This window comes from Myiozetetes cayanensis, unplaced genomic scaffold (genome assembly GCF_022539395.1).
Source record: "Myiozetetes cayanensis isolate MyiCay16 unplaced genomic scaffold, myiCay2020 scf13, whole genome shotgun sequence".
Lineage (NCBI taxonomy): Eukaryota > Metazoa > Chordata > Aves > Passeriformes > Tyrannidae > Myiozetetes > Myiozetetes cayanensis.
Window position 1 is genome coordinate 14,234,308 of NW_026086937.1, and position 12,726 is coordinate 14,247,033.

Genomic DNA, 12,726 nt, shown 5'->3' on the forward strand with positions numbered 1-12,726 from the left:
CCATCTGGCTACCCATCTGCTCTCCTCCGGGAGAAGCAGGAGCGCCGGCAGTGAGCTGGAGCGACCCATCCCAGAGAGGGGATCCCAGAGGCAGATCCGCTGCCCGGGCTGGGAGGGGGTGGCTGCCAACCCCAGGGACCACGGTGGCCGCAAACCTCGCCGGCTGGGACGGTCTGGGTTGGGTGGCAGCACCTCCTGCCTCCCACCTCCCCTCAGCGCCCCATGCCCCAGCTCAGCCTCCCGCAGGAGAAGGTGGGCTCCCACCCTCCCCCGCTGTGACTGGACAAGGGGTCTGGAGGCTCCCCTTCTCCCGGCAGGCTGTGCAGATCTCGGGGAGCTCCCTCTTTTGCAGGGAGCGGGGCTGGGACATCCCCTGTCCCCTCACGGGACCCCCGGCCCGCCGTGAGGCGACGGGTGCGAGCGAGCGCTTCGCGCTGAGCCCTTCTGGGCCCCGCCGCGGCCCGTAGGCGCCGCTGCCCCGGAAGCGGACGGGGCGCTGGGACATTCAAACGGAGCGGAGCGGCCGCGGTGCCGGTGAGCGGGACGGGAGCGGGGCGGAGGGGTTTGAGCGGAGCGGGAGCGGGGCCGGGAGCGGGGCCGTGGTCTGGGAGCGGGCACGGGGTCCCGGGTGCTGGGCAGGGGGGTGACAGCAGCTCCCGGCCCGACCCGGCAGCGTTCAGCCCCGTGGCAGCGCCGCCGTGACCGGGCCCGGCGTTTCGCTGCCCCGTCCGCCCGGGCCGGACCCGGCGGGAGGGCGGTGCCCGCCCGGGCCGCGCTGCCGAGGGGTCGGTCCGAGGGGGCGCGGGGGATGCCGTGCCCCGCTCCGGGAGCGCTGCCGGGGCTGGGGCGCCGGGCACCCCGGGGGCGGGTGGTGGGGCAGCGCTGCCCTCAGAACCGGCCGGGTGATCGGGCAGGGGATGTTTACACGCTGGGCCCAGTTAAACGGGCGTTCTCCCTCGGCGCCTCCATCCTGGTATTCCACTCGCCCTCATCGCCGTCCCCAGAACCCTCACCCGTACCCACCTCTGCCTTCCCTCTGCTCTGTTGGGAATACTTCGGTTGACCACAGAAGGCTAACAATGAAACTGTAACGTGGGGGGGCTCGCACGTTGCTGTTCTTTCCCCATGCCGCAACTGCTGCCTGCTCACTGCTGCAAGAGCTGTAGTGCGAGGCAAGCTGTGAATGTTCGTTCTCTGCTTGTAAATAAAGGTGACAAAACTCCTGTTTCCTGGAACCAAACCATTGTTTGGAGAGTAGCCTCGCTGGCTTTTATAAATGTTATCTGCTCCTGCTGAATTGGCAGCAGGAGAAGGTGACGTTCGGAGAAGCCTCGTGCGGACCTACCCGTGCGAGGGTTTTGTAAGAGCTCAGCAGCAGGTCAGTCTGTTAGGAGAGTTCAGCTATTGGCCAGCACCAATGGAAAATCTTAGGAACACAAAGAATCACAAACCACACAAAGAATTTTTCCTATTTATTCAGGGATTTTTAGTTTTTGATTGGTGTTGTGAAGGCTGTTCACATCCGTGCTCAATTAGTTAAGTAAATTTCACTGTAACACGCGTTGTTTCTCTGAAAGGGCCAGAGCAGCCACGCTGAAGAGGGGCTGGCTCTGCAGCCCTTGGTCCCTGAGGGATCATGCCCTGTTCCCAGGTAGTGTCTGCATGGAGGAGACTGCCTGGGTGCTTATCCTCTGCAGAGAAAGGGAGAAGAGGGCTGAGTAAGGGCAAAGAAAAATTCCAAGCGTGGTGGGAGCAGGGAAGGGAATATAAATTCCTCTTTTGCTGAGCTCTGTATTCTGTCCTGCCAGAGAAGTGAGGAGAGAGGTTTAATGGACAGTATCCTTTCTTTAAACTTAAGGTCATTTCAGTGCCCCATGGTTCTGGCATAGAAGAGATGACAGTGAGCCCTGAAATTTTCTGTGTACCAGCTGGGGTGAAATTCTGCTGTTTAGTTCTAAACATGTCTTGAAGGGAAAAAGAGGCATTTTTGTGAAAACCCTCAGAAGCCAATTGCACTGGGCTCCATTATCAAGAAATTCTTATATTCCTCTTTCATGTTACATACAGCAAAAATCATTGCTATGTCCTGTCTATACCTATAATTTACCTTAGCAGTAGCTGAGGACAATTTACTAAATCGTTTTGCTCCAAAAGCTTAAAAGCTAGAGCGGCTGAAAAAGGTTTGGAAGATGCTTGACCTGCTCAAGCTCCACACTTGTGCAGCAAAGGTGGAGGGGTGATACCATCTACAGAAACTGCTACTGGTTGGAGCTGCAGCCAGTGTGTCTCAATCACTAAGATGAGCTCCTGTAAGATAGTTATTATTTTATTTCTGGGAGGGACTTTGTGGCTAGAAAGACAAGCTGAAATGGGTAGTCTTGCTGTTTGAAGCAATTCAAAGGTCGCTGTGGGAGGGAGGTGACAGGCAGGGTATGTTTTGACAGTAACAGTGAAGCACTTCAGGAAGAATGGAGTTGTTTTTGAGCTGGACATGACAAGACTTTGCTTCTGGTAACTACTAAACTGATGCTTCTGGTGCAATCTGTCAGTCACTGCTTTAATTTTCCTGGCTTTTTCAAAGGCAAGAAAGAGCAGGTTAAAGGAATCCCTTGTAGTTGGGGTGTCAGCCTCAGCACAAAATCCCTGTTTTATGTGGTGTGTGGGCAGGTAGGGCTCATGGGCTGTGGTCACTCCTAGGTCACAGGTATTCAGTGCAGGACACTGTTGAGTACATTGTGAAACCCCTTCTCCCTACTGGAGAGACTGACCAACCCAGAATTCCTGTACATTTTAAATTTTCGTGTCTTATAGTGTAATCAGTTATTTGACACTTTGTTTCAAGACAATAACCCTTTTTTCACCTGTGTCTATTTGTAACTCTTTGAAGTTTGGGCTTTTTACTGCACTATGGATCAGTTGGGGCACGCGAGAGGTACTGCTTCTGCCCAAGGTGCCAAGGAGGGACTGAGCAAGCCCACTGCCCCCCAGAAGAACGCGTACGCCAGGCTCGTGCAGAAGCACCACAGCGGCCGCTTCCAGTTCTACTTGAATCACATTGCACAGAAGATGCAGCTGGAAGAAGGCACCTCCAGTGACCCCGGCTGGGATCTGGACCTGCCTCTGAGGAGAGGCCTGGTGAAGGATAATCCAGCCAGGAACGGGTTGAACATGCACAGCTATTCACCGGTCAGAACATCTCACCTGGAACAGCCCCTGCCTGGATTTGAGAATGATAAACCCCAAACTGCTCTGAACAGATGCCCTTATAAAAAAAATGCTGTTGAAGGAGACTTGGAGCTGGAGGAGGACTACTACTACTTGCATCAGCGTGGAGCTGGGTCTGACTTGTTAAATATGAGTGATACTCTGGGTGGGAGGGTGTCAAACAGCCTGAGGCACCGTGGGGCTGTGCAGAAATCTTCTGGTTCTGATGAGGAGGACACATGGAGGAAAAAACAAAAGAAACGAGGCAGATGTCCTGCCAATACTGATGCAGCAGCTGGACACTTGTTGACTGAACAGTTTGGTGAGGATATGCTGGCAATAAATGCCAGAAAAAACAGTCAGTTGTCTCCAGGTCAAGTCCAAGGTGAGTTCACACTAATGAACTGTTTGGTCCATTTAACTACAATTACTGAGGAAATGTATGTGATGTGTTAGTCATGAGTGCATTAACATGAGCCAGTTCTACTCTGTCCAAGTTAGTCAGCCCTTGGTTACCTGTGGGTGGCTTTGTCCTGGTTTACAAGTAAGCCGTGTGGCATGTGTGAATGGCTTCATGTGGAGCCAGCTTGGGGCTGGCAGGACATAAACCCCTGGCTGGAGCTCTGTGAGTGTGGCTGTGCTGCTTCCAGGATCAGCTCAGGGCTAGGAGAGCCCAATTTCTGTGGTGTAGAGTCCAATTTAATAAGACCACTGGATCTGAGCTGACTCAGGCCAGAGTCATGCTTGTCTCTGCATTGCTGCTTTGAACCTGGAGTGCTGGTTTGCCTTTGGTCCGAGTCCATCCAATACTCAGGGACTAAGATGCCTGTATAATAGCCAATCCCTGATAGCGTTGACTCCAGGAAATTTTACTGTTAGTAACAGAGATCTTGCAGTACTAAAGTGAATGTGCCTCTTAAATGGGATGTTCAAGGCAAAAAGCCTCCTTATGGAAATAAATAATTTTTTTTTGATTTAAAAAAACCCCGAAACACAGCATCAGCAAGCAGCCAAAGCCAGGAAGTTTAATTTTGGTTTCTCAGTGTAGTGGGTCAAAACTTTCTCTGAATGTTAGTTATGATGAAATATTTTGGTAGTCTGATCTTACGAGGAACCCATAAATGTCACTGTGTTAAATTTTCTCTAACAAACAGAGAAGAGATTGATTTCTTAGCTGGGTAAGATCAGCCTGAGGCCTATCACAGCTCTTGAATTGGAAATCAAATAACCATTTAACTAAATCAGTCTTAAAAACTAAGCCCTGTGACTCAAGAAGGGCAAGTAATATGCTTTTTTTGTGGGTTGTAGTGTATTTGAGGTTTTGGCAATAGATAATGTGCTAAAGTTGGTAAACTTCCATGAATTCTTGCAAGACTGATCACAGATAGAGATTTAATGCAGATTATGCTAAAATTTGTTGATGAGCTTGATTTTTGTGAGGGTTTTTTTTTACATGGTTCATTGTAACACTATTTATTGTGTCTAGCCTCTTATAATAGACTTTGCTACCTTCAGCTTTTGAAGCGTAGGAAGAGCAGCTGACAGAGATGTAGAGTCTAGAAGGCATGTAGTTTATATCCATGAAAATGGTAGGTGCCTACATGGATTTCAGTCTAAAATAAAAATACCCTGGCTTTCAAAAGCAAGCACCCACATCCTGCTCTAGTTGGGAGTGGGGTTGCACAAGGCCTTTCAAAACTAGTTGTTTGTTTAGTGTAAAGACCTAAAGCAGAAAATGTTGACCCTTGTGTTTGACCTCCCAGGTGGAAAACTCACACAGTGGGAAAGATTATTGGAAAATTAATTGCTCAACAGTGACACCCTTCCTCTTCTTTCCCTGCATGCCTCCCCAGCCACCCTCCTGTGTAGATGGGACTGGTTATTCTCTAGAACGTTTGCAGGGACATAAAAACAGTTTCTCGGGGAGGAAAGAAATAGAGAAGAAATAAATTTGTCACTTAATTCAGAGAAACGTCTTTTCTACTGTTCAGTTTGAGTATATTTTAGGATTCTTGTTTAAGTGAAATGAAGATTTTGCAGTATGAAAGTGCTTATACATAAGAAGTCTCACATCACAGTATCAGATTAATATTTTCTCACTTCAAAGCTTGTCTTTGTCTCTTGATGCTGATATAAGTCATATTATTTTGCATAGGCAGGTGTCTGGTTTGATCAGTTTAAATCAAGGCTTGTGAAACTGTGATGGCAAGAATTGCTTCTGTCATAGCAGTGAAGCATATCATCTTTTCAGTAGTGACATTTCCTTACAAATTAGCTCTGTTCAGACTGTTGTAGGCTTTCCAAAAGGCTCTTTGAGCTAATCTCAAAGCCAAGCATCTCTTTTTATGTAATTTTATTTCATTGTCCTCTTCTTAAACAGCTCTTCAGCTCAGGCTTAGCCATGGTTGCTTTTGCAATGACCCTGAGCTGACAGTACTAAAATTGAAGGCAAATGTGGAGGTCTGTGAAAATCCTCTGAGTGCCCTGGGACAGACTGTAGGCAGTGAGGGGACTGGTCCCTGTTAATGTCCTTCCAGTGGCAGGGCAGTTCCTGTGGCTTTGGGGGAAAGCAGAGTGGTTTATGGAGCCCCAAGTAAATGTCACTGAGCCCCAGAGCTACTGCTGGTGATGTGCTGCTGTCGGTAGTTCCACACAGGAACTGCTTTTCCTAAGTATTGGAGGCTTTGCAGTTGAGAGAGCTGAGTGTGAACAGAACTCCTTTGTGCCTTGTGTGAAACGTAACCCAGTCTTGAGACTGCAGGTCGGATTCACTCTATGGTATCAGCATGCTTGGATTTGGGTAGACAAAGCTCCATATAGACAAATTCCACAGATGGTCGCTCCTTTCTTTGCAGTTAGAACCTCTGCAAGGTAAAACCTCCTATTATGAAGTTTCTTCTCAAACAAACCCCAATAAGCCAGAAAATAATCCCCAAATGCCACTTTAAATTGTGTGGTGCTTACAGTTTTTCATCTAATACTATTTTCCTTCTGGTATTTTCCCTTAAATCTCCAATTCTCTAGGTTCTTTGGGTGCTAAAATTTGGTTAAACTTCCTTAGCAGAAAGTTATCAAGTCCCTTGGGTTGTTTTCTGGTTTTCATCAAAGACTTTAAGGGTTTTGCTACTTCAGAGTTAGTAATCGAAATCTTTTTTCGAACTGATGGATGTTTCTGTCATGAAAGGGCTTAAAACTCCCTTTCCCTTGAGGACAGAAATAATGACTCTTCCTGTGGCATCTGTCTGTCACATGCTGGGAGTTGAGATTTGCATGGCTGCTAAGTGGAACTTCATCTTAAGTATCTGTGATGCTTCGCTTTGTCAGTAGGTAGTTTAGACCAAGCTGCGTGTTTTATTCGGCACAGCAAGGTTTCAGCTGCATTTTGAGTTCGTGCACTTCCCAGCCTGTTTTTTGAGGGAATGTTGCTGTTTGATAGCACGTTCCTGAGTCTACTGGAAAGCCTAGAAAGGAGACATTGCAGACAAGGACTGTCCTCCACATGACATGCAGCATGGTCTTTGGGAACACCATCTCCCAGCCACACTTGATTTCAGAGGATCTTGGGAGCCGAAGTACCTGGAAGTGAGGTGGCTTTGTTGATGTTGAAAGCTTGGGTGGAGCAGGATGCTGGTCAAGGCTGATTGCTCTGATACAGATTCAGATTTTGCAGGGTTATACTGTCTCAGTCTGTATCTGCTTGCAGCTTCCTTGGGAAGAACACCAACTGCCAGCTTCCCTGGGTATCCTCCTGAGTCTCCTCTCGCTAAAAACTTTGTGAGTTTATGATGTGATGGAGGCATCTTACCCATCTGTCAGGGTCAGCATGCCCCCTGAGTAGAAACAGACAATTCCTGGGTAACAGCATGCCTCATCTGCAACAGCCTAAGGTTTCCACAGCCCTTTCTGATTTATCATCTGTCTGACACTTGGCATTTATTTGCCCAGCCTGTGGTACTTAACCAACTTGGGCAGCTTCCATGGAGGAGTGTCGCTGGCAAGCAGGCTGGTGTTTAGCATCAGAGCATTAAAAACAATTGTTGCTGTTGGATGGTGGTGTTGTGCTTGTGGCTGCAACCTTGACATTTAAAAGGTTCATGATAGGTAAAGGAAATATCCTGGAATGGCTTTCCTGCATGTTTGATGGGCACAGCTGCTCAAGAAATACCAGCCTTAACAAGATGGCAAAATCTCAGGCATTTTGTCTTCCCGTGGTACAGTGCTGTAAATTTTGTATTTGCCTTTGTTTCTCTGGGGGAGCTTTGGAAGAAGAACAACAGCTTCTGCTTTTCCCTTCTTGTAGGGTAAATTTAGGATAATGCTAATTTTTAGTGGCGAGTCTTCCAATTCTTGTGTGGTGAAATTCAGTTCTGAAGAATGTCGTTATTTCCCTATCTGGCACCAGTAAATATGAGCCAGCAATCTGCTAAAGACCACAGAATCAACTCAATAAATGGAGAATGTTGGTTGCTGTGGAAATCTTTAAAATGTAGCTAATCTCGCCAGGTTCAATGTAATGTTCCTTAGATGATGTTAATCATAGTAATAAGATACGGGAGAGGAGGGAAGACTGGATTTACTGTATGGCCCCATCTGAGAAACACATGAAAAATAGAATGCTCCCCTCTCTAACGGTTCAGCAACGTCATCACAAACATAAATTTCTCTCATGCTTTTGATAGAAAAAAAATGTTGCATTCCTGAATCTTGTGCAACTGATGTTTTTTGGCTAACATCAGCTATAGTATGTGAGTTAATATCTGATGTATCCTCTCTTGGGGAGATGAGATCTTGCCCCTGCAGGGACTGTGTTTTTTATATGTGATCTAATAACTGTCTTCCGTGCCCTTTTACCATAGTCCTGAGCACACTGTGCAGCAGGAGCCCTTGCATTTGGCAGCAAAGCTTTCACCTCTGTGAATGAAGGCCCTTCCTTCACCTGCTAGTGCTCATGTGAAATCGTTCCTCAGTGGAAACACTTGTTGCTGTTAACCTGCTATTTTTTTTAAGCGGTATTTTTTTCTACTCTTTAGCCCCAATTATGTAGTTCAGGTAACTATGCCTGTCAGCATGGTGTTGATCCTAGGAAAATAGTAGGGTAATGCAAGAATTGAACAGATTTTTAATTAATTTTAAATCTTTTCTTTCATGTGACTTGTCATTAGTTTATTTAACAAAGGCCTTGTTGAACTCCCCCGGTGTCAGTTTCTTCTGACATCAGGGATCTGATGGCAAAGGTGTGAGTGTGGATGCTGGTGTGGGAGTGTGATTAAATCCCAGCACATGTGCAATGGTTTAAAAGCTGTTTAGTTGAACTAATTAAATGCAGCAATAAATTGAGAATTGTTACCAACAGGTGTGTCTGGTTCCTGCAGTGTCATGTTCTGACCCTGTGCTGCTTAATACTTCTGTCAGTTGTCAGGAAGAAAACATAGGAGTAGGATTGAAAGGGTTTTTTGGATGAACTTGAAGAGTATTGAATAATGGGGGCAGTTACTGGCAGCCATCTGGATCACTTGGTGGATTGGGAGCAGGCAGAACAAAATCCATTCATCGGATTGCCAGCACAGAGCCGTGCTAGCAGTGTGAGGAACCCAGTGCGGGAAGCAACAGCTTGGAAAGAAGTTTTGAGCTCTTGATGGATTAATCAGCTGAACATCCCCCTCCTGTGAAATGTGGCCAAAAGGGTAATGTATGAGCATGGGAGTTGGAAGATGGAGTATGGACTGCGTGTGTCTTTGGCGTGGCAGCAGCAGCTTCTGGAGTGCTGTATCCTGTGGTGATGCCCTCTGTTTGGGGCGGATGGTGATGAATTGATGAATACTCAGAGGACGGTCGCAGGGAAGATTAAAATGCTGGGATTGTGAGTGAGTGATTTGAGGAACTCTGCTTTACTTATCAAAGAGATGCTTGGGGGAGGGGAGTTTTCAGTAATTTGCCTACATGGGGAACAGATGTTCAATAATAGGCTACTCAGTTGAGCATATTATGATATAATGCATTTGAGGCTAAACAAATCCAGGCTTGAAATACAGCACAATTTAGCAGTGAGGGTGAATGACCATTGGAACAGTTTTACTAAGGCTTGTGGTATGTGGGCTGTCACCAGCATGTTTAAAACCCCTGATAACAGTTTTTACCCCTGAAATATGCTGCAGTTCAAAGAGGAATTAATTTGTAAAAGCCCTCTGTCCTCTGCTGTCCATGAGGTCAGTCAGCCCACACACCCTAGTCAGGTCTGGCCTGTTGTTCAGGGGATCTCCAAGTGTCTCCTTTGCCGTGGGTATCCAGGTACGTAGGACAGGTGCTTTGCAGCTGAATTCAGCGGCTCTTATGACTCCTCTCCAGGCTGTGGCTGCTGTGGGGCTTTCTCTCTGCCTTCCTCTACAGCTCTGCTTCTGCCTCTCCTGTCCTAAGTGCTGCTGCCCATGTTTTGCCCTCCCATCTCATGCCCGTGATAACCAGCTCCATGAAATGTTGTGGGCTTGAAATACCAAACTCCCTCTTGTGGGGAAATCCAAGCTACAGAGAGTTGAAACTTGGCTGGGGCAGGATGGAAAACAAAATGTTGGGATCTATTGCATAAAATACCGTCTTCTGTGACAAAGATTTCCAGAGTGCTGAAGGAAAATGTCAACACTAGCAGCTGCAGCCCACAGATGTATGGGGCAGGTCATGCCTTGGAGAATATTCCAGGCTCTCTGCAAATATAAACCAGCAGCCATAATGTGTTTTTGTTCAGTTTGTATGTTCTTAGGCATTTTCCCCACACACTGCTAGGTGTTGTGATTTATGTACCTACTACACTGAATAGGCAGTGTGGGGAAGGGTTCATCAGCAGATAAACAAATTCTGCATCACCTTGGGTTACCTTGGGATACGAAGGAATCTGAAGGCAGTTCTTTGATTTCTTCAGCTGTTAATATCTTCTAGTATGTTAGCACCTCCTGTCAGGTACTTTGCCTTTCAAAGCTTCTTGGCTTCTTCTGATCTTTGAGCAACTTGCTTTCCTCAAACTACTGAAGCCTGGAGAAATCAAAGAGAGAACTTCCTCAATATTGTGTTTTTAAAGTGTTTTTCTTGAAGTCTTGAAGAAGCCTTTTCACAGTGTAGTTGCTGGATAAAATAAAGAGCAAAGGGTATTGTGGAAGATTCTTTGGGAAGATGGAAAGATGAGGGGGAGTGGAAGCAGCCCTGACCCACATCCTGAGGCAGGAGTGGAAGTCTGGAGGAGTGCAGTCATCAGGCGGAGTAGGTAGCGAGGAGGTCATGAGCAGGGTGGAGCAGGTTCAGAGAGAGTCCTGAAAACCAAAAGAGATGTACCCCCTCCCTGACAACACCACTGTGCTGCCGCACACAGCTGGAGCGCAGTAACTATTTTGATAAACTTTTAGTCTATTGCTACTAAATGAGTTTCGTCACCAGCCCTTCGTTCAGAGCCTGGAATGGTATCTTTGGCTCTTGCACTCCTGTAGTATTCCTACAACACAAACCCTGCAGAGGAATTGAATAAAACTGCAATTACTATCTGAATTACTGAAGTCAAAACCCTGCAAGCACGAGGATGCTTGGAAGTGTTTTGGAAGAGGAAACGTGGCGTCGTGGGCACATGATCTTGGCGGTCAGGAGCAGTTTCCAAAGTGTTGTTTTCCACAGCAGAAAGAATCCATTGTGCATATTTCTTCATTTCAGTTTTTCAAAGCCTAGACCCTTTATGAAAGCCAAAACCAGCAAGAACATTTTCATTTTCCCTGGTTCCATATTGAAATCTAGGGACATGCAGCATAAGAGTTTTCAATAAATATGTGCAGCTTAAGACAAAACAGCAGTGGCAACATGTGCTTTCCACCATAAGCGTGCTTCCCACCTCATTTTCATCAGTCTGGAAATGAGCATCTGTCTATGCTCCTGACTTTCCTTAGTATCTGTGGACATGCCACTTTTTTGCTACCTCTATCCCTAAATAGGAATGTTTCTTCCTCAGTATTTAATTGTAAGAATGCTGGATGTCTGAATCTTTTACAACCACCTCCAAAAGCAGCTCATGGCCCTAAGAACTCCCTCACAAATCATGACAGCCTAAGTCACTGACTGCAGCCAACTTGCCCCCTGTGTGGCAAGGATTCCCTTCATGCTTTTTATTTCGTTGGACATTCAGCTCTCCTGTGCAGATTTTGGCAGACTTGCTGCCGAAATTGTTTAGAGAATCACCTTCTCCAAAGAGACAGGGCCAGAACTCTCCAGACTTGTTCCTGGATGGGTACACAGATGGCTCCCACTGTCCTGGTGCACACACACAGTTGTGCCCGTAGAAAAACTGCTGGGCTGGCACAGACAGAGCCGTGTTGTGTCATGTTGTAGAGGGTTGCTGGTAACCAGTTGGGCTGTACCAGTTCTTTGAATCACTCCTGAACTCAAGTTTTAAATCTCTGCAGACAGGCCTCCACTTTAAGTGCTGTCTTATCATTTTGATTTGGTTTGTATTGGTGGTAGAAGGTTACCTTTAGATTTATGCTGTGGCTGCACCCTGGTGGCCCATTGTAATGGGTCAATTAGAGAGGCTGGTGGTCATGGGAGCTGCTTCTGGCAGCTGGATTTCAAGACGTCATCCACTCATTTCAGGACATTTACATAGAATTTACATTTTGGCTGAGCCTGTCCATGTAAATGTGGGTCTGCATTGTTTCTCTTCCTTGAATGACTGTTTAATTAACTTTAAACTTAATTATGCAATATGCCATCTGCCTAAATCCCTACAGTGCTGTTATATCATCATCCTTTTCCTCTTCCACCAAGATGTTCCCTTTCCTGGAAGTTTGCCCTACTTTTCAGTCATTAAGATGATTTCAAATAATTCACTTCTTTGGCTGTTTTTGAGGAGGACACAGCAACATTGTAGGAACTCTCTTAGCTCTGTGGTCAGGCTTGGACCAAGCACAGGAATGTGCTGCAGAACCTCCAGTTTATGATTCTTTGAGTTTACATTTCCTGAGAAAAGAAGGACCTTTTTTTATTTGCCTGTGATAAGAAGAATGTGCTCTCAGACTTTCTCTTAGACCCCAGATTGAGCATCTGAAATATTGCCTACCAGGTTTATCTCCTGCAGGTCTCTCTGCTGCAATGGAACCTCACTGTACTGATAACGTATCTCCCAGACTTGCCTTTCCACTCCTACACCTCTAATGAATTCTTTCCCATGACATCCTTATTTCTCTCTATTGCTTTGTCTTTAATCTTGAGCCATCTACTTTATTTAACCTCTTTGCTTCAAGATACTGTAAAATGCATGGAGGTGGTTCTGTTCCAAGGCTGTCCAGGAACTCTGAACTCCTTTAATTCATGTTGAGAGCAGTGTGGAAGCACGGCTGTTCCTAGCACAGGTTGGAGCAGAGCTGTGCTTGCGGGGAGTGTGGTGGATGGGGTTTGGTCCTGTGTGTGTTACTGGGGCTCTAGCACAGAGCTTTGTTTGATGAGAGAGCTTCCAAGGAGTGTCTTTTTCCTTGCTGGTACAGAACTCCTTCCCTG

At 46.6% G+C, this 12,726-nt stretch overlaps 1 protein-coding gene across 2 annotated transcripts in view; it reads left to right on the plus strand.

Annotated features, from left to right (window-relative positions):
- Positions 1–490: 490 nt before the first annotated feature.
- DIS3L2 (DIS3 like 3'-5' exoribonuclease 2) overlaps positions 491–12,726 on the plus strand; it is a 183,218-nt gene continuing 170,982 nt past the window's right edge. The window contains exons 1-2 of one of the 2 annotated variants that reach the window (XM_050307968.1): positions 491–534; positions 2,888–3,589. In XM_050307968.1, coding sequence (XP_050163925.1) covers positions 2,908–3,589 — 682 coding nt within the window. In that variant the 5' untranslated portion in view covers positions 491–534; positions 2,888–2,907. Of the gene's footprint in view, positions 535–2,887; positions 3,590–12,726 lie in introns of those variants that run through there. The other variant, XM_050307969.1, reaches the window with a different exon arrangement.